The sequence below is a fragment of the Gracilinanus agilis genome, chromosome 5, assembly GCF_016433145.1.
Source record: "Gracilinanus agilis isolate LMUSP501 chromosome 5, AgileGrace, whole genome shotgun sequence".
NCBI classification, from domain to species: domain Eukaryota; kingdom Metazoa; phylum Chordata; class Mammalia; order Didelphimorphia; family Didelphidae; genus Gracilinanus; species Gracilinanus agilis.
Genome location: NC_058134.1, coordinates 275,272,906 through 275,297,714, shown reverse-complemented (window position 1 = coordinate 275,297,714; position 24,809 = coordinate 275,272,906). Strand labels below are relative to the sequence as shown.

Below are 24,809 nucleotides of genomic sequence, written 5' to 3'. Positions count from 1 at the left end.
CAACTGCCCTACTTTCATTTTGAGAAGTCGAGAGAACAAAGAACAGAGTTGGGTAGGTGGGGAAAACCATGTGATTGATTACAGGGTAGATAGCTTCATGGGAGTGGAGACAGTATGTTTGGTTACATTAAGGAAAGTGGGCTAGCACCTACATGGGGCTAGTAACCATCCCTCTCTGTCATTAAGAAATACTTGATTGATTTATGGGACCCCTCTGTTTCCTGAGGACATTGTTAGTGGATCAAGGATAGCAAACTTTTTGGCTTTTTGGAAGGTTTGTCAGAGAGATAAGATTCTTCTTTATAGTACAAGAACGGACAAATATACCAGATCAGTTTGTAGGTCTTTAAAAATATTCAAAACTTATCCTATAATTTTCCTAGGAGCTGAAAGTATGATAGATAACAGTTTCCCCCATTAGTTATAACTTTAAACTACCTCAGGGGGAAAGTTTATTCTTGAGCTCTACTCAAGGACATAGAAAGGAGGCCTTGGGCAGATGCAGACTCAATTTTAAGAAATCGTTACAACATAAAATCAGTTGCATTGTAGTGTCAATACAGTAGAAACTCAAGTAATTTAATTTTGATCTTCTCACTTACCAGTTCTGGGCCCTGTTCACAGTTTATATGAAATGTTTGTCTTAATACATATATATACTGGTTGACCATATTGGTGAGTCCATTTCTTTTCCTTAATCTTCTGGAGAAATTCTGTCTAGTACACTACAGGCCCTTCCTCTAGATATCTTATAAATATTAGTACAAAAATCTGGCTGTTTATATACCATTGCCTATTCTCAGTATAAAACCAGCCTACCTCTTTTTCTGATACTACACATGCTCAGTGATTTTCTGCTGTATAACTCATTTCTGGGAATATACTGCAGCCTGCTTGAATTCACACATCTTTACATTGTTCCTTTGGATCACTTACAGTTTTGATATTTCTGGGAGCACCGTTTTCCATCATTTGCCACTTTAGAGGCTTTTATAGAAGGTTGCATCTTGAAATTTTTAAAGATTTTACAATTTCTCAAAATGTCATTTTATCTTCTACTCTTCTCCTCATTTATAGCCTAGGTCATGGTCTATCCACATTCCCTATCCAAAGGTCACATGTGTACTAATGTACTAATACAAGGGCAAACTATAGCCTAGAGGCCAAATCTAGACCAATACCTATTTTTGTACAACTTTCAAGCTCAGAATGGTTTTTCCATTTAAAAACATTATATATAAATAAACTTTTAAAATTGAAAAATCACCCAAAAAGTTCATATGTAACAAATGTCACTACCATTATCCCATATTATAGGAATCATTGGAAATTATATGATTATGGGGAATCTTAAGTGATTCAGTGGATAGACAACCAGGCATAGAGGTGGGAGTTCCTGAGTTCAAATCTGGCTGTAGACAGATCCTAGCTATATGACCCTGGGCAAGTCACTTAACCCCAGTTGCCTAGCCTTTACCCCTCTCTCTTCTGCCAAGGAACCAATACTAAATATTGATTCTGAGACAGAATGTGAGGGTTTGGGTCTTTAAAGAAAGAAAGAAATTACATAATAAAATTAATTCAAGAGAGTAGTGTTTGCATTACTTAGAATGATCTTTGGATAACTGTCAGGAAATTAGACCTAATATTAACAAAGGGAGAAAAAGGAGGAAAAGCCAACTTTTGTGTTTTAAAATAAAATATTGTTTATTTTATATATAACTTAAAAATATACAATATTTTTTATACTACAAAACCACTCAGCTTTCAGGCCATACAGAAACAGGTGGCAGGCAAGATTCACCCACTTCCTAATTATATCACTGGGCACCATCCAACTGTCATTTTTAGTTGTTCGTTCTAGGACAGTGATGGTGAACCTATGGCACTCAGAGAGCTCTCTGTGGGTATGTGGCTGCTGTGCCCTCCACCTTTGTCACTAGATAGGCAGAGGAACTTGGACAGAGCTGCTCCCCTCCCCACTCCCCCATGCCTGACATCATTTTTTTTTCACATCCCTCCACCCCTCTGCCTAGCAGCCCAATGAGAGCCCATCCCCTCTGGGGGGAGTTGGGGGTTCGGGGGGGGGCACACCCTGGCACTGGGTTGGAGGGAGGGGCATGGCTTGTGGGGAGGAGGGACAGGCAGCACTTAGTCTGGGGGATAGGAATAGGGGCCCAGCACTCTCTCTAAAAGTTTTGCTTTCACTTTTCTAGAGTCTTCTCATCAAAACTTATTCCTTTTATCTTTTGAATTGACAGATATTTCATCCTCTATAAAATAAAATATATGTATATACTTATAGAAACTAATATTACTAAATCTGTGTACTTAATATCTTTAAGATTAAAGGTAAAACATGATGTTCTCATTTTGGAGATTGAAAATTTGAGCTATAAGAATATTAAATAGCTTATTAAGTATCATAGCCATTCACATTTGGGAAATTTCTATTTGAATCCATATAACTTAAAAAGTTTAACCCCAGTGTACCTGCCTTTTTTTAGCAGAGCCATTTTTAAGTGTTTGTTCATAAGTACTTTATTAAAATTCTTTCCTGGAGTCTTCTGACATTTAGCCTATAGTGCCTGAGAGAATGCTTTGGGAATTATTGATTGTTAATTTAAACCAGGGGTCGGCAACCTTTTTGGCCATAAGAGTCATAAAGGCCACATTTTTTAAAATGTAATTTCGTGAGAGCTGTTCAGTGCTCACAGTGCCGCTCCTGTAACAGCACCTGAAAAAAAATTGACTTAATGGCTCCTGCAGAAAGAGCTATATCTGGCCCTCAAAAGAGCCAGATATGGCTTGAGAGCCATACGTTGCCGACCCTTGATTTAAACCATAGTTAAACTTTTCTTGCCGTATTTATATTTATGAATATATAGATTTATATAAATATGTTTAACTTTATAATTACTTCTTGGGCTCATATTAGTTTAGTTTACATTTCTGAAATATTTATTTCGCATATATTTGTGGAGTCATGATACTGTGTAAGCTTTCCATCCTTAGAATTTATAGATTTATAAATAGGACATTGAGGCCTCTGTGAAGAAAGTTAATATAATCTCTGAGTCATAAGTCACTTTTTAAGTAACTACTATGTGGCTAGGCTTCACATTGAGTATTGGGGATACAAAGACAAAAGTGAAAAGTCCCTTCTCAAGGAGCTTACATTCCAAAGATATTTTTACATTTATGTACACATAAAATACATTAAAAGAAAATGCATATTAACCTTGGAGGAAAAGACACTAGCAGCTGTGGAGCCCAGAAAAGACCTGAAGAAAATAATTCTTAAGCGTAGTCTTGAAGGAGCCCTGTATTCTCAGAGATAGAAGTGCATAGGAAATTCATTCTAGACATAGGAGACGGATATCGGAGATGCAATTTCATATGTGTAGAACAAGAAGTAGGCCAGTAGGACTGGACCACATAGTGCATGTAGTGGAATAAGACTTGAAAATTATAATGGGACTGAGCTGTGAAGAGGTTTAGATGCCAGAGTTTTTGGTTGTGATTTTTTTCCCCCTTAGAGGCACCTTAGGGAACCACAGGAGTTGAAGGAAAGAATGATAAAGCCTACTCACACTTCTTAAGAAAATCACTTGGATAGCTATATGAGGATGTATTGGGGTAGGGAAAGATGAGGCAAGTGAGATTAAGTATAAGTATATATAAATAAACATATAGAGTATAAATGATTAAAATTGAAACTTAAAAGATTCTCATTCTTAAGCTTAATATTGATTTCCTTATGAGTCCTGTTCTAATTTGTACATGCCAAAAATATCAATTTGAATTGTAAGAAAATACTTCTTGTGGATCAGTAAAATACTTTTGTACAGCATAGGATTTAGTACTTTAAAATGTCATTATACTTATACAGCCAGAAATTTCACTTCTTTCAGAAATTTCAATTCTTTTTTTTTTCATCCTTACCTTCTGTCTTAGAATTGGTACTAAGTATTGGTTCTAAGGCAGAAGAGCAGTAAGGGCTAGTTAAAGTTAAGTGATTTGCCCAGTCACACAGCTAAGAAAAGTCTAAAGCCAGATTGGAACCCAAGACTTCTTATCTCCAGATACTGAGCCACCCAGCTGCTGCTCTCAGTATCGATGCTTAGACAGAAGGTAAGAGTTTTTTTTAAAAATGGTTATATGGTTATGGTTAACCTCTTCAAGAAAACAGTGCTTGCATTACTTTTTTTTTTTAAACCCTCACCTTCTGTCTTAGAATTAATACCATGTATTGGCTCCAAAGCAGAAGAGTGGTAAGGGCTAGGCAAAGAGAGTTAAGTGACTTGCCCAGGGTCACACAGCTGGGAAGTGTCTGAGGTCAGATTTGAACCTAAGACCTCCTGTCTCTAGGCCTGGCTCTCAATTGACTGAACCACCCAGCTGCCCCCTTGCATTTCCTACAATGATCAGAAAATGAATCATAATATAAATAAAGAGGAAAAGGAGAAAAAGCCAACTTTTATATGTTTTTAAAGCCAGTTTACTGTGAATAAGGCAGCACTGATAATGAAAAATAAGAGTCTAACAGATTGTAATGTACTCACATGCCCAAATGGTTCTATAATCTCTTCATTTTTAAGGATCCTTCCAACTAGTTAGGTCCTATTCTAACTCTGCTTGCAAAACCCTCTGCTACTATTGTTCAGGACTTCCCATAAGTTTCTCAAAGAAAAAAAGTCCACCCAACATGTTAAAGCCATTCTTTGCTTTCTCTGAACATCACAAACATACAAAAAGAGTACCTGGCTCTCATTTACCATGCACCTTTCCATTTATAACTATTTGTGTGATTTTTAATTTGATTCCTTTAGAGGTTGTCATAGTCCATGTTTTACAGCCAACATTGGTAAAATATTGGTATTAAGAAAGATGAATCTTTGCTTTCTTGGCAAGCTTGAGATCATTAAAGGACTTTTACATTTTCCTAAAGGCAATCCAGATTGTCGTCTCCCCCTTGTTCAAATCCCGACCTGATTGTTGGACCGTCATCCTCCAATTCTACAAGTACAACTTAACTGTCACCCTCCACCCCCAACACCACCCCATAATGAATCTCTTGCCAAGGTCAGTTTATTCCATCTTTTCAATATCTCTTCAATATACCCCTTCTCTCCTGTGATGCTGTCACCACCCTGTTGCAGAACCTCATCACTTCACACTTATAATTTCTGACTCCATAGTATTTCTCAAATAATTCCCTTTCTTATTACTCACATGACCCCTACCCGAGTTCAGGTTTTTATCACCTGTCACCTGCATTATTATAATAGTTCTCTAACTGGTCTTCCTACCTCAAGTCTTATCACTTTCCAGTTATTCCTACGCTCATTTGCGAGAGTAATTTTCTTAAATTTCAAGTCTAGGCATGTCACTCCGTTAATCTATGTGAATTCCAAGGTTCCCCTATTGCCTTTAGGATAAGCTACAAACTTTTTTCTCTTTTTGCAACCTCTGCCCCTTATTGAGAATGTAAAACAAAACCTTTGTAATAAACACACAGTCAATTAAAACAAATAACCACATTGGCCATGTCCAGAAATGTATGTCTCATTTTACATAAAGCCCATTTGCCTTTTTTCATACCATAAATAGTATCATTAAATTTCTGGAATTGCAGTTGAGTAATGTGATCTTAAGTCAGTTTGCAATATTGTTATTATATAATTTGTTCTCCTATTTCTGGTCACTTCTACTCTTATTCAGCTTATATTGTCATTTTTATAGCATAATAACATCCTGTTATATTCCTGTTTTGTCTAATCCTTCCCCAATTGTCAGTCAGTTCCCCTTAATTTAAAGTTCTTTGCTGCTACAAAAATATTTAAATGTTGTATATATGGGTTACTTGCCTTTTTCTTTTTAAATCACTTTGCCATTTAAGTCTTGTAGTGATATTTTTAGGTTAGTATGAATACATACAGTTTAATAACATTGGGGACATGATTCCAAATTGTTTTCCAGATTGGCTAGACAAGTGATGGGCAAACTTTTTAAAGAGGGGGCCAAAGGAAAGGAAATGCTTATTTGTCAGTCTGTTTCTAAGGCAACTCTTTCAAAGTTTCATTGTATTGTATCCTACTCATTGTATTCGTCCGATTAGGAATAATGTCACCTGGTTGATAGAACATTTCAGGGGGCCTACATCTGGCCCGTGGGGCCATAATTTGCCTAGCACTAGGCTAGACCATCCATAGCTTCCCTAACAGTGCATGGTATGCCTTTTACCATAGTCCTTCCAACATTTCTTTTCTTTTTTTTTTAGTCATGTTTTACAATCTGATAGGTATGTGAAGGAACTTCAGAGTTGCTTTGATTTGTGGTACACTTAATTATTAACATCATGGAAGATTTTTCATGTGGCTATAAATGTCTTCTCTTGAAAACTGCATATCCCTATAGTCTTTTACACCATTTATTAATTAAAGATTGGTTTTGCTTATAGCAACCTTCCCTCTCTGTTTGGCATGTAAATCAGATATTTCCTGATTACATGTTTTCTGAACTCATGACAACAATGAGATCACAACCAATTTATAATAGTTAAACTTTTTTGTAATTTACCTTCTCTAGAAAACTATTATAATTAGTGTTGCTAACACTTAGTAACACGCTTAGTGTAAACTAGCTCTGAAAACAAAAGTGTGAAAAAGCCTAAATTGGCACAGTCCCCTCCTCCGAGGATTCAAGGAATAGAGCCCAACTTTAACATAAAGTTCAAAATCAAGAAATAGACTGGGAAAATGAGCAAACAATAACAAAAAAAAGAACCTGACCATAAAAAGCTACTATGGTGACAGGTGTAAGAGGGAAAAGGGGATTTTTGGTTGGATATATTAATATTTAAAGATGTGGCCACCAAGGAACTGAATAAATACCAATTCCTAAAATGATTTTAATAATTTATTTACAAAATATAGGAGAGAGTGGAAGTAGAGAGATGAGAAGAGGGTAGAGTTAGAGATCTAACTTATTAACGTATTAGATTTGTATTCAAGTCTGGGCTTTACTCTAGCAGGGCTCCAAAAGTCCAACCGGAGAACCTAAAAGTCAGGTAACAAGGGGTTTAGCCACTAGGGCTTCTCCCAATCAAGGGAGCCTCCCGGAGGCTAGTACCTCCAGGGAAGTTAAAGTTAAGGTAGTCAGTCAGCCTTTTTTCACTCATCAAGGTCTCAGGGTCCCAGCCAGAGCTCCTTCAAGTCCAAGCCACAAACAAGAAACAAGCTGAACTCACTGAACTCTCTTTTAAAGGGGCTTCTTTTGAGTCACTTCCTGTGCCTTCCTCTTAGTTTATGTGTCCAATCACAACAGACACTTTGCTTAGGACAGCCCAGGAGGCAGTTAGTAAATTTTGATTGTCACTCACTCTAGCACACATGGGTCACAGACTTTCCAACTTGTGAATTAAGTGGGGATGTTCTCACCTTTGGTGATTAAATTAAGGATGGGCAAGGCAGATTTAATTTCATTATCACACAGGGAAGCTCAAAATACAAATTCAGAAGACAACAGTGTCAAAACTGCTATAAGCAAAGCCGCCAAGAAAGTAAATTCTCCAGAAGCCCAATGAGAATTCTTGGAAGAGCTAAAAAAAATTATCTAAAAAATCAAATGAGGGGCAACTAGGTGGCTCAGTGGATAGACAGTGAGGTTTAGACTCACTAGTCTAATCTAGGAGGTCCTGGATTCAAAATCTGGCCTCAGACCCTCCTAGCTATGTGACCCTGGGCAAGTCACTTAATTGCACTTGCCTAACCCTTACTGTTCTTCTGCCTTGGAACAATAGTATCAATTCTAAGACAGAAGGTAAGAGTTTTATTTTTAAATCAAGTAAAAAGAAATGAAAGTTATGCAAAAAATGAAAAGACAATTAATAGCTTGATAAAAGAGGCACAAAAAATATTAAACAAAATAATATCTTAAAAAACAGAACTGGCCAAATGGAAAAATTGGTGCTGCAAAACCTTGTTGATGAAAACAATTCCTAAAAAGAAGTTCTAGGGGATAACTGGGTAGCTCAGTGGATTGAGAGCCAGGCCTAGAGATGGGACGTTCTGGCCTCAGATACTGCCTAGCTGTGGGACCCTGGGCAAGGTCTTACTACCTAGCCCAATAGATAGTATTGATTCTAAGGCAGAAGGTAAGGGTTTAAAGAAAAAAAAGTTATAGGTCATACCAGAAAAAACTATCCTTTTAAAAAAGGGGGTAGGTCAGAGGAAGGCTATAATTGAAATTTACTTCAATTTTAGTAAGATATTTGACAAAAATTCCTCCTGTTATTTTTGTGGGAAAGACACAGAAATATCAACTAGCTGTAAATACAATTAGTTGTATTTGGAACTTAAAATAGTTATATCCAAAGAATAATCATTAGTGAAGATGTCAATTTAGAATGTAATTTCCAGCAGAATACCCCCAAGGAACTGCATTTTGTCCTTCTATTTAACATTTTTTTCAGTGATTTGAAGAACTATATAGATTAGCATTCTTCTCATTTGTAGATGACACAGATTTGGATGACTAGATCCCAAAAGGCTAGAAAAATCTTGAGTAAATAAGGATAGATGTAAAATCTTGTATAAAATTAATTTCCTACTATAATATTTCAGAAGCTTAGCTAGATAGCACTTCATCTGAAAAAGATCTTGGGTTTTTAATACACTCCAAGCTCAATGTGAATCAGTAATACAATACAACAACCAAGAAAGCTGATGTGATTTTAGGCTACATTGAGAGACATTGCATTCAGGAACAAAGAAATCATAATCTCACTGTACTTTGTCCTGGTCATATCACATCTGGAGTTTTCCATTTGGTTCTGAGTGCTTTTAGTAAGGACCTTGATAAGCTGGAAGATGTTCTAAGGATATGAGCAGCTAAGTGGCACAGAGCATTAGGCCTGAATTCAAATTCATCCTCAGATATTTAATAGCTGTGTGACACTGGCAAGTCACCTAACTGTTTCAATTTCTTTGTCTTTAAATCTAGCTGGAAAAGGAAATGTCAAACCACTCTAAGAAAACTTCAAATGGTGTCACAGAATTGGACCCAAGTGAAAAATGACTGAATAACAACAGAAGTCCAAAGTGTGCAGAGTGGGGTTGAGGTTTATAGCAGATGAGGATTGATTGAAGAATACATTTTTTAGCCTGGGAATTCCTAGGAAAGTCTCAATGGCTGTTTTCAAGCATTTGAAGGACTATGTATAATAGCAGTGAAACTTGTTAGGCTTATTCTTGGAAGACAGAACTAGAAAGGGATAGGTGTTTAAAAGAAGCAACTTTAGACTGAATGTGAAGAAGAAATTCACAATAATTAGAGGTGTCCAGAAGTGGAAAGGACCACGTCAGGAGGAAGTGAGTTCTTCATCACTAGAAGTCAGACCTACTCATCACTGTCACAAGTAGAATTTAACAAAGGGCAACCTAAGGCAATTCTCTGAGTGAAAAGCAGCATGCAGCCTGTTAATAAAGGAATCTTACTTATGGTCTATCTCCATTTGTGTTTAAAGACCCTGAAGTGAGAGCTAACAGGACTTTTTAAACCTTAATGTATGACCTTCTGATGCCTGTTGGTGTATCCTTTGGACCTCCCCTAGCAAATGTAAGGCAATTCTGACTAGAAACTTTATTGAGAAGATTCTCACCTCCTCCCTATTACTTTTATCATTAGAGGGCAAGACTAATCCTCAGAATCAATCTGCAGCCAAGGAAAGTGGGCTGACTTTCAGATGTGGCTGATCACTCCCCTCTCTGACACCTGGGAAATGCTAGTTCCCCAATGTGGCCCTGCTATCTCAGCACTTGGCCAGAAAAATAGAAGGCCTTTCAGTCAATATTGGTCTCCCTTTTTTTAGACCTTGTCATCCCAAACTTTGAGTAGGAGAAGCAAGAACCCAACAGGCATCCCCTGGGCTTGGCTCAAGCTGGCTTCTGTTTTCAGGGTAAACAAAAGCAAGGGACCCTGTCCAGGCTGGTTTAAGGAACAGATTCCTAGAAATCTGGGAATGATTGTCTTACATCCTTCAGAAACTGCCTGACATTGAGAAGTGGGGTCTGAGGAAATGGATGGATTCATAGAGAAATAGTTCTTAAATAATATAATACAGTATTAATTTTCTCATAAATTATATTTTTGGAAGAGATTATTTTTCAGGTATATACTGGACTTGCTGGCCACTTTTAAATTCTGAAAAAATATTAGATAGAAAGAACTTCCAAAAATCTAGTTGCTGTATGTATTTCAGTATACAGGCAAAAACCTAGCTTTTTTTTTTTTTTTTTCCAAACCCTTACCTTCCATCTTAAAATCAATACTGTATTTTGGTTTCAGGATGAAAGGGAGGTAAGGGCTAGGCAATGGGTATAAAATGACTCACTCAGGGTCACACAAATAGGAAGTATCTGATGCCAGATTTGAATCCAGGACCTCCTGTCTCTGGGACCTGGTTTTCAATCTACTGAGGCACCTAGCTGTCCCCTGTACCATCACTCCCCCCCCACCCACCCACCCAAAGTACTTCTATCTAGATAGATAGAACATCCCCAAGTACAAAGAAAATGTTTATTTGGAATTTAAAAGGTATGTGGGAAATTGCATTTTATGGTTAATATGCCTACATGGTAGAATATAAATGGATAAAAAAATCATCTTAAGTAGGAAAGAAATATTATTATTACATTGTGAAGCTGTTGGAACCTGAAAGATTATCTGAAAATAATTCATTTTAAAATTTTAAGTTCAAAATCATTACCAAAGTATACGTTGTGCATGTCACAAAATAAAAGATTTTAGAGTTCCATTCATTTACCTTCTGTGATTATAAAGACCTTAAATGATTTTTCCCCATTATTCTTTGTCCTGAAGAACACTAAATTATAATTTGAGGAATTTCTAAGTAGTCATGCTTTTCATTCTTTCTTTTATTTAATTAAATGTTTCTCAATTATATATATAAACATTTTTAACAATCTTTTTTAAATTTGAGTTCCAAATTCTGATATTGATCATACATGTTATATTATGCAAAATATTTCTATATTAGCCATGTTGCAAAAGAAAACACAAACAAAATTTAAAAATAAAAATAAGGAGAGTTTTTAAAAACTATGTATCTTGTATTCAGACTTCATCAATTTTGTTTGTGGAGGTGGATAGCATTTTTTATGTTGGAACCTTTGAAATTGTCTTCACTCATTGTCTTGATCAGAGTTTCTTTCTTGTCTTTCATAGTTGATCGTCCTTACAATGTTGGTGTTAGTATGTGCAATATTCTGGTTCTTGTGTACACTTCACTTTGCATGAGCTTATATAAGTTCATATTCTTAGGTTTTTTCTTAAACCATTTTGCTCATCATTTCTTGTAGCACATTTTTCTTCACAATCAATCATATACTACCACTTTTTCATCCATTCCTCAGTTGATGACCAGCCCCTCTATTCCCAATTCTTTGCCATCACAAAAAGAACTGCTATAAATATTTTTGTACAAATAGATCCTTTTTTTTATTCTTTTGGGATACAGACTTAGTAGTGATATTGCTGTCTCAAAGAGTATACACAGCTTGATAGCCCTTTATAGTCCTTTGCGCTTAGTTCCAAATTATTCTCCAGAATGATTGAACTAGTTCATAACTCCACCAATGCTTTAGTGTCCCCATTTTTCCATATCCCCTCTAGCATCTGTGATTGTCCTTTTCTGTCATTTTAGCCAACCTGGTAGTTGTGAGGTGATATTTCAGAGTTGTTTTAACTTAGATTTCTCTAATTAGTAGTGATTCAGAGCATTTTTTCAGGTGACTATTGATTACTTTGATCTTCTGAAAGCTTCCTGTTCATATCCTTTGACCATTTATCGACTAGGGAATAGCTTTTTATTTTTATGACTTTATGTCAGTTCCCTATATGTTTGAGAAAATGAGGCTTTTATCAGAGAAATTTGATGTAAAAACTTTTCCGCAGTTTTCTGTTTTGCCTACAATTTTGATTGCATTAGTTTTATTTGTGCAAAACCTTTTTAATTTCTCGTAGTCAGAATTTAACCATTTTATATATTGAGCTCTCTTTCTTGTTTGGTTACAACCTCTTACCCATTCCATAGATCTGTCAGGTACTTTTTTCAGTGCTTGTCTAATTTTGCTTATGATATTTTTATGTTTAAATCATTGATTTCGACCGTATTATGGTAAACAGATATGTAAACAGGGGTTGAGATATTGGTCTGGGAATAATTTCTTTCTAAATTACTTTCTACTTCTCCCAGCAATTTAGTCAAAGATAGAATTCTTAACCTAAAAGCTTGGATCTTTGGATTTGTCAAGCACTAGATTACAATAGTCATTTACTACTGTCTGTTGTATACCTAATCTAGTCCACTGATCCACCACTGTTTCTTAACCAGTGTTATTGTTTTGATAATGACTACTTTGTAATATAGTTGTATTTTGTCAATATTCATCCTTTTTTACTTAGATTGTCAGTTTTACTGACATTTAATTGGGCAAAACAACTCCAAATAATGGCTTTAATTTCATCTTCATTGGTGGTACATTTGTTCTTTTAATTTTTGATACTGGTAATTTTCTTTTTTTAATCAAATATTATTTTTTTTTTATAAAACCAGCTCCTAGTTTTATATACAGTTCAATGCTTGGTTTGGTTTCTTACTTTCAATTTTATAAATTTCTCTTTTGATTTTCAGGTTTTCTAAATTGGCACTTAATTGAAGATTTTTAATGTGTTGTTTTAGTTGACTGCCTCTCATTTTTTAGGATTAGTTTGTTTAGTTTCCAATTAACTTTTTTAATATGTATATATATATATATATTTTTAATTTTTTTAAACCTTTAACTTCTGTGTATTGACTTATAGGTGGAAGAGTGGTAAGGGTAGGCAATGGGGGTCAAGTGACTTGCCCAGGGTCACACAGCTGGGAAGTGTCTGAGGCCGGNGCTGGCATTTTGCCCTTAGTAGTGCAAGGAGGATGGGACCAAAGGAACCAGAGAAGGCAGTTGCTGACAGTTGCCCACAATTGAGACCAGAGGGGATTCTGGGAATTTCTCTGGGAAAGAGAGGAAGAGGAAAAGGAGGACAATCCAGCTCCAATCCAGTCCTGAGGGCTTCCTGAGGATCTTTCTTTTGGAAATTGGAACCCTGATTTCCTGGTCAAAGCCATTCCATCACATCTATCCACCAAGAATTCAACCATCCTATAATTCCTGTGTTTGTTTTGTTAGATAGATTCCTAAGTATTTTATATTGTCTAGGATGATTTTTTAATTAATTTTTTTAAACCTTTAACTTCTGTGTATTGACTTATAGGTGGAAGAGTGGTAAGGGTAGGCAATGGGGGTCAAGTGACTTGCCCAGGGTCACACAGCTGGGAAGTGTCTGAGGCCGGGTTTGAACCTAGGACCTCCCATCTCTAGGCCTGGCTCTCAATCCACTGAGCTACCCAGCTGCCCCCTTCCAATTAACTTTTAATCTATGCTTATGTGGTTCTTTATTAAATGTAGTTTTATTGCATTGTGATCTGAAAAGGGTATATTTAATATTTCTGATTTTCTACATTTGCTTAGAAATTTTTATGTCCTTATACATGGTCACTTTTTGTGAAGGTGCCATGTACAGCTAATAAAAAGGTCTACTCCCTTCTATTCCTATTCAGTTTTCTGAATTTTGAGTTTTCTCAGATCTGTCAATCTTATTTGACTTTTCTAAGATTCTGTTTGTCTTCTTTCTTATTTATTTTATGGTTTGATTTATCTCGTTCTGAGAGGGGAAGGTTGAAGTCCCCCATTAGTATAGTTTTATTGTCTCTCTCCTCCTATAATGCATTTAAGTTCTCCTTTAAGAATTTTGGTGTAAGCCATTTGGTACATATTTGTTTAGTATTTATATTATTTCATTATCCACAGTTCCTTTTAGCTAAGATGTCATTTCCCTGCTTATCCCTTTTAATTAGGTTTTTTTTATTTTGCTTTGTCTGCGATCATGACTGCTACCCTTGACTTTTTTACTTCAGCTAATGCATAATATATTCTGCTCTAATCCCTTATTTTAACTCTGTATGTGTCTCTCTGTTTCATATGTGTTTCTTATAAACAACATATTGTTGGATTCTGGTTTCCAATCCATTCTGCTATCTGCTTCTGCATTATGGTTGAGTCCATCAGATTCATATTCATTTATAATTACTGACTATGCATTTCCTTCTATACTGTTTTTATCCTTTTCTCTTTTTATGTTGTCCCTCCACTCAAGTCTTTTTTGCTTCTGACTGCTACCTTCTTTAATCTCTCTTTTATAACTGTTTTTCTCTTGTCTCCTTCCCTTCCTGCTTCCCTGTTGGGTAAGGTAGAGTTCTATTATCATTTGAATATGTATCTATATTTTCTCTCTTTTAATCATTTTAAATGTGAGTGAGATTCAAGCATTGTTCTCACACACACACCCCATATCCTCCTCCACTGTAAAAGCCCTTCCTTGCATACCTCTTAAATGTGAGACAATTTCCCATATTCTTCCTCTTCCTTCCCTCTTCTCCTTAGGACATCCCTATTTCTTATCTATCCTTTTTTTTTTTTTTTTACTTCATTCTGAATTAATGGACTCATTATCACACCTTGTTTCTATGTAGAATCTTTCTGACTGTCCTAATAATGGTAAAGTTCTTAGAAGTTACATGTATTGTCTTTCCATGTAGAAAGGTGTAAATAGTTTATCTGTATTGAATCCCTTATGATTTCACTTTCTTGTTTACCTTTTCATTCTTTTCTTGAATCTTACATTTTCAAAGTTATTGTTTCCATTCAGCTCTGATTTTTTTTTGGTTAGGAATGCTTGAAAGTCCTATATTTCATTAAATATCCATTTTTTCTCTTGAAGAATTATTCTCAGTTGTTCTGGGTATGTTACTCTTGGTTGTAATACCAGATCTTTTGCTTTCCAGAATATATTCCAAGCCTTCTGCTCATTTTAATGTGGTAAATCATGTGTGATTCTGGCTGTCTCCAGGATATTTCAGTGTTTTCTTTCTGGCTACTTGAAGTGTTTTCTCTTTGACCTGGGAGCTCTGGGATTTGATTATAATATTACTGAGAATTTTTATTTTAAATTCATTTTAAATTCATTCAAAATTCAGCTGAGCACTTTCTCTGCTCTGTCATCTTAACTTTGCTCCAAGCTCGTCTTATATTCTTGCTTTTCAGTATTATTTTCCTAAACAGATGGTCAATTTCTTGAGGTCTTATTTCTGACATGTTGAAGAAGAATAATACTGAACCCATAGTGGAAACATAGAAAATATTTATTTTCCCCCAAAATTAACTTGTCCATTTGTCTGTGATTAGATTTACTAAGAACTACTTTCAAACCACTTCCAAAAACCTTTGAATGCAAGGACTGTTTTCATTTTTGTCTTTGTACAATTAAAACCTAGAATAGTATCTTGTTCATAATAGGCTCTTAAGAAACGTTTGTTGAAATTTGTTTGTATTTTGTCTATTCCAATCAACTGTGAGCTCCTTGAAAGGAAGGACTTTCTATGTATTCCCAGAGAATATCATGGTGCTTGACACATAATAAGTATAAGATTTGATTCTTAATTAGTTGATGTGACTATCTTACTCAGATATCAAATCTAGTCCTATTTTGACTGGACTCTACTCCAACAAGGCAATCTATGTTATTTTTAGACAGTCCTACTTTAAGGAAATTCTTTATGTTCAGATAAAAGTCTTCTAGGCTACCTCAAAACATTTGTCTTAGCTTTACTTTCTGAGTACAGATAAACTAAATGAAGTCTCTCTGTATGAAAATCTTACAGTAATTCAGAACAGAATCATGTTCTCCCTGTCTTTTTTAAAAGAAAGAATACTTTCTTTTAACTATTCTTCCTTATACTGAAAATTCTTTCTGAGAAGGATTTGTATAGTATCTCTTTCATTTTCAGTGCCTAGAACAATAACTTTCAAAGTATAATTTCTTAATAAATATTTGCTGATGGCAAAGTAATTAAAGAGTAATTAAAAACCATATCAAAATTTGCTAACCCCAAGAAAAAAAAATCTAGTTGTACTTGAGATTGAAGAACTCAAGCAGTTGTTCTCAATCTTAGCCCTTAGACCTTTGGGTCTATATATGTGAGAGTAGAGGGAAAAATATCCAGTTTTTACAAAAGCCAGCAAATCTATATGTGAAACTAGAAATAAAAAATTTACCTTTTCAGTTAGATTCTCCATGTAAACATACTACTATTTAAAATGTATGTAGATATGATTAAAATGAAATTCCCTTAAAAAAAGAAATATTTGCTGATATGAATGTTTTTATAATTAATTGGTTTTTTGGCAGGGGGGGGGGGGTTAATAGTCTAATTCCTCCCCTGATAGCCTCCTAAATCTCAACCAAAAAAAAAAAAAGATTCAATAACCACTACTGGTAAGCATCAGAACCTTTTCATGACCTTTTCTAAAGTAGCTGTAAATGAGCAATAAGTAGGCTGGTGTTATGGGCCTAGTCTGACTGAAGCTGGTTTGGTGGTTCAAGTTTGAGATTGTTTTGAAATGGTACAATTGTAAACTATCCAATAGGTATTTTATGCCCCATACTGTTCCAGACGTTAGCATAGAGCACTCAGCTAATGGTGGAAGGAGAGAGAAGGAAATAATCATTATTCTGTCAGACTTTGCTAATGCTTTATAATTATTATATCATTTGAACCTTGTAACAACTCTATCTGGAAGACAGGTGAGTCTCATTTGCCAAATCAAATGTTTACTGTTAACTCTGTGATCATATATATAAGAAACAGAGAAGGAGGGTGAGATCCGGGCCTAGAGATGGGAGATCCTGTGTTCAAATTTGGCCTCAGATACTTCTAGTTTTGAGACCTTGGGCAAGTCATTTGCCCTGCCAGCCCTTACCACTCTTCTGCCTTAGAAACAATACATAGTAATGATTTTTAAATGGAAGGTAAGTTTTTAAAGTTTTTTTTTTAAACTTAGTGTATAATCCGATTGGAGAGATAAAAAAATATGAAACTTTAGCAAATAACACAAAAAAGAATAAAGATGCATGTAATACTTTAGAATTATGACCTAATGCCAAAAATAAATTAGAGCAAATAATTTAAGAGCATATGCATATGTGTGTTTTTACAAGCAGTATTGAAAAGAAGTCTAGCTGTTTGATATCTTTTGTTTAGTAGTTTTTACTGAAATGTGTAATATGCTTTGATAACAATTTTCAATTTAAAATTTCGAAGTGGTTTGAATTATCAAATTATTCGAGTCCCGAGTCTTTAAAACATAATACTGTTAATTTTTCTGTTTGATAAAAGGATTAAAATACTGTGTATTAATGACTTTAATCATATGAAATTGAAAGTGATGTGCAACAATGGAAAGAGTGCTGGACTTGAAATAAAAAGCCCTGAGTGGAGTCCAAACCCTTATTTGCTAGAGGAAGCCATTTCACTGTCACAAAACTCTTGAGTTTTCATTTTTAAAATGACAAATATTGTCTTCCAGATTTTCCTCATTGAAATGTTCTGAGGATAAAATAAGTAATAAATGAAAGAGCTGTAAGTATTATGAAACACAATTGTATGGTATCATCACAGAAAATCTTTCCAAAGATTCAGAGAGGCATGAATCTTAAGACAATTTTTGTGACACCTCTAATAGTATTAGAAGCTTTTCATATTGTTGCACCATTATTATCATATCATGAATTCAAGAAACTTCAGGGACTGTTTAGGAAAAAGCACAAACTTAAGTTCTTTCCTAAAGCTGTTCATGGTTTAACATCAGCCGACCTTTCCAGGCTTGTGGGACAGCATTCCTACTGACCCCCACTGCTATTTCCAATTAAACTGGCTCATTTGATGGTCCGTGTATGACATTCCATTTCCCACCTATGTGTTCTCCTTCCTCCCTTCAAGGTTCAGCTCAGAGACCACTTCCTATACTAGACTGTTTCTGACCTCCCAGTTGTTAATGCTTCCCTTTCTCCCCCAGATTCCACATTATTTTGTATGGTGTCTCTTCCACTTTGGAATGTAAGCTCCTTAAACAGAGGCTGTCTTGTTTCTTCCTTATGTCCACAGTCCCTTGTATGTAGTCAGTAAATTCTTGTCGAATTAAAAGATACAGTTTTTAAAGAAATTTCATGTCATTTGCTTTGCAGTTGATGGCAATACCTGGGCACAAGTCATTGCCTTATACCCAACTTTAGTAGAATGCATAACCTGCTCATCTCCAGAAATCTGCTCAGCACTTAAAGAGGCATTAGTTCCCTTTAAGGACTTCATGCATCCACCAGCATCCAAGGTACAAAATGGAGAATCTTGACCACATATTTGTATTTGAAGGAAAAAAATATTCAAAAAAAGAATGTCTGCTTCTGAGTGAGGAGGACTCACTTTTGCTTCTGTGAGGACATCTCTTGCAAATAATATTTGGCAGCTGTTGTTGGCTTCCTTTTAATTGTACTAACAAGAGCTTGGTGATTTATGTATACTACAAGCTTACACCTCAAAAAAGTTCCAGAATGGGTGGCAGTGCAAGCCTTTAATAAATTAAACTGAATAGATGGAATCATTTATAATCTAATGTGCCTGCTACCATATATTGAAGTGGTGACTGAAAAGTGGGCTTATGTACAGTTTGTGGTGTATGTGTTAATGATGTAATTTTAAAGAAGTATTTCAATTCAGTCCTTTATTAGGCTGGTGTTTTGCACCCTTTTTCAAGTACAAAATTGTACTAAAATTTTATGCAAGATGGTACTGTAACATTCCATATTGTCTGTAACCAGTCTTTGTAAACAAAGGGAGATGATATACTTGTGTATACAATAAATGGTACAGTTCTGTATAAAATAGTTGCATTTATTATTTAAAATTTTACAATATTGATATTGCTAAATGCTTGAGAGGATATGTATTTATTATGAATATAAAATTGTATGCTTACATTTTTACTTATTTTACTTTTTTGATTAGCAGATACACTCATCACATGATCATGCAATTTACTTTGTGCTTTTTTTGAGTGTATTTACAATGCTTATGAAGCATCTGATTAGTAAGGTCATATGAAGACTGTGGCAAATAGTGATTTGTTGACTTAAAATTTTGAAGTGTTTGAAATAGTGATTTAATTTAACACATTGAAATATTATAGCATTATGACTCCATACCTCATTTCTTTAAATATCTCTTGCCAATTTTGCTTTATCTATTCATTTTTGTATTTTCCCTCTGGATTTTAAATAGTATTTCTACTGATGCTTAACCCTCAGGCCCCACTAATAGCATTTGTTACTGTCTGAATTATGACCCAACCAGGTTGATTTAAAATATCTTAAAATATCCTGAACTTTTGACTATAACAGATTTTATTCATTGCAGTTCTCTTCACTTATTCATTTTGTATGTCTTTTCAATGAGGGATATTCATTCCGTGCTAAACTTTAAGTAGAAAATGTATGTGTATTATCAAATAAGGAAACGTGTATTTTTGAGGAGATAGTCATGCATTTAGAAGTGCAGTAAACTTTCTGTCATGGAGTAGAATGCTTCTTTGTTTCACTTTCCTAAACCTAAGTATTGAGGAAAGTACTCTTAAGTACTTTTACTGTTTCTTTTTTTAGAAAGAATATTGATTTATGTCCTGGCTGAATATACTTTTTTATTTTATGCATTATGATAATGTAGTTTTTCTTAGTTAAAATATTCATTGATTGGAAGAGATGCAGTGATTATTTGTAAGAATCGCAAATGGCATTAGTGTACTAAAATATCTTTCATTTTAATAGATTTTATACATTTTTTATTCATCTAATCAAATCATAAAGCTGGTAGAATGTATAAATATTGAGTAATGGATTTCATAGAAATTTGGAGCTCTTGTTAAAAATTTTTCAAATTGTCATTCTCTTATACCATATCTAAGGACATAAAAATAGTGTTGGGATAGGTAAAAGATAGATGTTTTAGTATGATTATTTTATGAACTTTTAAAATTCCATCTTAACTATATAATAGATTACATTTAAGTTCCATGATGTGACATTTTTCCTTGAAAGTTAAAGGAAAATCATTTAAGCAGAATTTACTTAACCTTATTCTGCCTTCAAGTGTGGTAAATTTAAAAGTAAGAAATCGATATATTGTGTTAATGTAAATTAGTAACTTATATTTCAGTAGCTTTCTGGAAAAAATGTACAAATATAGTCAAAATCAGTATTTGGATGTCATCAGACTGAAAGTAATTCGTTTTGAAAAACAGCTTCAAAATGAACTGAATCACATGGATCACCTAACAAAAGTTAAAATGTGAATTTTATTTCTAAATTAGATTCTGTTAGACTTAACTTTGTAGGAACATATTGCACAAAACCCAGTTGCTCACATTGTAAGTTTTAAAGGTGCATGAAAAATATTCCTTCTAAACAGTCTCATTTGAAATGCACAAAACATTAATACATTAAGCCATTAATACCTGGATATTAATTTCTTTCAACAATAACAAACTTGCTTAAAGAGGACTGCTTTGCTGGGGCTTCCAAAAGGAAGATGCCAAAATCTCCTACTTTTTAGCCCTTCTAAGTGAGTATTTATTTTTAAAATGAGGAGAGTTGGGCTAGATGATTTATAACAATCTATTAATTTATGATTGTGTTTTTATGGGGGAATATCACTAAATGACTTCTGTAATTCATGTGTTAAGCACAATTTCTGAACTCTCAGATGGTCATTTATCAATTTTTCCTGCATAATTAATGTTTAGAGAAGTTTTTTTTTCTTTTTGACAATAAGATGGATATTTTTTCACCAAACAACCTACATAACACATATTCACCATTCTCTTACCCATCTTGTAGATGGCTGAACAACTATTCAACACTCTTTCTGATATTGCTTACAAAAAGATGAAACAAATTACAGAAACCCTCCATTTCCCTGCTTTACCATTACTGCCAAAAAAGGAAGCAGGGACAATGTAAAGCACTCTCATTTAATTCAGATTCTTTTTTTTTTTTTAACCTTTACCTTCGATCATGGTATCAGTTCTGTTACAGAAGAATATTGAGGGCTAGGCATTTGGGGTTCAGTGGCTTGTCCAAGGTCACACAGGTAGGAAGTGTCTCAATTCAGATTCTTAAAATTTCTTCTACTTGCTGCCCAAAGAAGAGAAAAATTGTACAGAAGAAAAGACAAAAAAGATGTCATTAAAGATGTATAACCTAAAAAGAATCCAGTCATACAGCAAGAGCTAGGGCTAACTGGTTGAGTGCTGCAGAGATAATCATGTAATCTTATGAGACCTAGAAGGTGGCTTCCAGTACATTGAGTGCTCCTTTTGTGGAAGATTTATGGCTGGGCATGAACAAGAGCTCTATAAGAGAAACAAGCAGAGTGAGTTGTCAACTGCACCACAGGAACGAATACCGAAATTTGTGTGATTACAAATCCTCTGAAGTATTCCTTAAAGTCACTGCTAACTTTTAAAAACAATTCTAGGATGGGTAAGACCTTACCATCAACATTTATTTTTATGCTTTTGAGTCATTAATTATAAAGAGGAACTAAAAAGAAAGTAAAAGATCAATCCCTTGCTTTTGAGTTGTATAGAATGAAATAACATATTTACAGATTGTCTTGTTGAAGGATCGTCCAAGTCGTTCTGGCTGCCTTTCATCACTGAGTTCAAGAATTTGACTTGTGATTTCATTGGTACCAGAAACTCGCAGGAAGGAAACTTCTTCTACCTGTGCAAGGCAGCACCTTCTCTGCAGATTTTAATCTGAGTTCCCGGAAACACTGAATTGAAGTGACTTTCTCAGGGTCACACAGCCAGTATGTATGTTTTACAAGGGGAACCAGACAAGGAGTATGGATGGTTGGGGTAGCAGAGATTCATCATCATGATTTAAAAATCAAAAAACCCCAAAAGCAGCACATGTCATATACTGTTGTGTTTTGATTTTTTTTTCTTTGTTCAAGATATGGTAGAGCCAGATGATGGCTACAATCCTGCCCCCTCTACTATTCCTAAGGATCCCATTGTATCTGTTGGTAGTAGGAATCTGTTGCTAACAGCAGTTACAAGTTTCTTTGGGAGCCTGCCCACATGGGTGCTAGCAGTGGCAGTTTGAGGTCGAAACCTACGTAAGTACAGGCTTAAAACTGCAATGGGATCCTTATGGAGAGCTCTACAGCTACTCCGGACAGAAGCAGCCACATTTCTCAAGTTTTGAAGGATATATTTGTTTTGTTTTGTTTTGTTTCGTTTCGTTTTGTTTTTAAACCCTTGTACTTCGGTGTATTTTCTCATAGGTGGAAGATTGGTAAGGGTGGGCAATGGGGGTCAAGTGACTTGCCCAGGGTCACACAGCTGGGAAGTGTCTGAGGCCGGATTTGAACCTAGGACCTCCTGTCTCTAGGCCTGACTCTCACTCCACTGAGCTACGCAGTTGCCCTGAAGGATATGTTTGTAACTGTGAAACTGTGGTGCCATATAAAGAAGACTGTTGTACCAAGATTAAAGTACAATATTGTTTTATGATTGTCTACTATTAGAGAAACTTATTTGTGAGAAATAAGGGTTAACATCATTATGAAGGGTTTTTATAGGATGGAGCAAACAAATGTATTAATACATCCAGATGACTCAAAACATTTCCTTATGACAGGGAAATTGTTATGCTTTCAATCCGAGAGTCAAGGGATTTTATAGATTAGAAAACTAAGATAAAATAGTATAGTTGTACCTCTATGTGATAAATGTGTTCATGAAAATTAACAAATAATTTTTAATAATAAAATCATATTTTAACTATATTAGGGCAAAAGTTTTTTTTTAAGGAAACGTGTGATAAATTCTTTTGTAATGAGTCAAAATTTGTCATTGTCCCTCCTTTCTCTAACTTCATGAGATTGTAAATCTTGAGCTAGAAGAGACATCAAAAGCCATCTAGTCCATCTCCCTAATTTTTTATGTGAGGAAACTGAGGCCCCAAGAAGTTATAACTTGTTCAAGGTTATACAAGAATTATCAGAGGAAGGATTCAAACCAACTCCTTTAATTTCAAATGTAAAGAGAGTTACATTATATCAAGTTCTCAATTATGTGACTTTTAAAATTTGCATATGTCATTTTCTTAAAGCTAAGTACATCTAAAGTGATTTGAACATGGTTACAGAGTGATTTTACTGTGGAGTTAATAAAATCTAGAACTTTCAACTCTCATACATTTTCTGTCCATAATTCCAAAACTGAGCAGAATGTGATTGTTTCATGTATTTGGATAAGGAGTGATTTTTTGATACTATCTATATTAGTTTATTTATTGTTTGATTTTTTTGTTATCTATTATTAGAAACATTTCCTCATTTCCACTTCTTTCCTTTCCCTCCTGTACCAAATTTTTTCAACCTCTCTTTCATTACACTTCCATTTACATTGTTTCCTTCATGCTTTTCCTTCTTTTGTCTCTTCTTCCCCTATCCCTTCACTATTTCAGTTCTTGTGATTTCACCCTTATACAATTCATAAAAAATGTATTTGGCAGTGAAGGCATTTTAGCTAAATATATTTAAATAGCAACAAGTGCATATACAGATGGCTAGATAGGTACATATTTTCTACTTCTGCCACTGCTGCTTTTCTGCAGGTATGTTGTGGCCTGGCACAGTCTCTTGTCTGTAGGAACAGAAATGAAATAAAACTGTAACTACCTCTTCCTCTTTTATGAAGAGTCAATAGCCAGAACTCTCCATTGCATTATTCCATTTGTTTCTGAGACCTAGTACCAAATTGAACGAATTTGCTTTTCTCTCTTCTAATCCCAATCTTAATTTAAGGCTATTTATGAAGCTTTCAGCTTTCTATACAGTATTGATTTTCCCTTTAGAATCACAGAATTTTCTCTCTACAAGGTACCTTAGAAGTTATCTAGTCTAACCTGTACCTAAGCAGGAATCTCCTGTTATTCCAATTTTACTCTCTGGGTCAGCACAAAATAAATCTAATACTTCCTCAGATATTTGAGAAGAGCTGTCATGACCTCCAAAATTTCTTCTCCTGGAATTCCTTCAAACAATCCTCACCGTGGTTTATTTTCTAGTGCTCTTAATGATCCTTGTCATCTTTCCCTGAATGTCATTGTCTTCCATAAAAGATGATTGATTGATAAGGGCAGCTAGACAGCTCAGTGGATTGAGAGCCAGGGGTTCAAATCTGACCTCAGATACTTTCTAGCTATGTGACCCTAGGCAAGTCACTTAATTCCCTTTTCCTAACCCATACCACTTTCATGTCTTGGAACCAATACATAGTATTGATTATAAGATGGAAAGTAAGGGGAAAAAAAAAAACAAAGTGGTTGACAGATTGGCTTTGAAGTTGGAACATCTGAATTGAAATCCTTCCTTTCATACTTAACTACCGAAATGCAATTTGAACATTGAATATTTGAGATATGGTCTGATTGAGGTAGAGTTCAATGGAACTGTAACCTCCCATTTTCCAGACCCTGTGCCCAAGATGATGAATTAGATTTTTTAGCTGCCTTCAAACACCGTTTGACCCATATCAAGCTTTCATTCTACCCAGACCCCTAAATCTCTTTCAGATGAACTACTAATTAGCTATGATTTCCCCATCCTATACTTGAACAGTTAACTTTTTGAGTCCAATTTGAGTCCAATATAAATTCCTAATAAATTTAATTATATTATTTTCAGCCTAGAGTACTTGCTTGTCAAGGTGTTTTTGGAAACC

General features: G+C 34.9%; 1 protein-coding gene across 3 annotated transcripts in view; it reads left to right on the top strand.

Annotated features, from left to right (window-relative positions):
• MON2 (MON2 homolog, regulator of endosome-to-Golgi trafficking) overlaps positions 1-18,901 on the top strand; it is a 149,938-nt gene extending 131,037 nt beyond the window's left edge. For all 3 annotated transcript variants that reach the window (XM_044678742.1, XM_044678740.1, XM_044678741.1), the window contains one exon: positions 18,208-18,901. In XM_044678742.1, the coding sequence (XP_044534677.1) occupies positions 18,208-18,371 (164 nt within the window). In that variant the 3' untranslated portion in view covers positions 18,372-18,901. The remainder of the gene's footprint in view (positions 1-18,207) is intronic.
• The last annotated feature ends 5,908 nt before the right edge of the window (positions 18,902-24,809 follow it).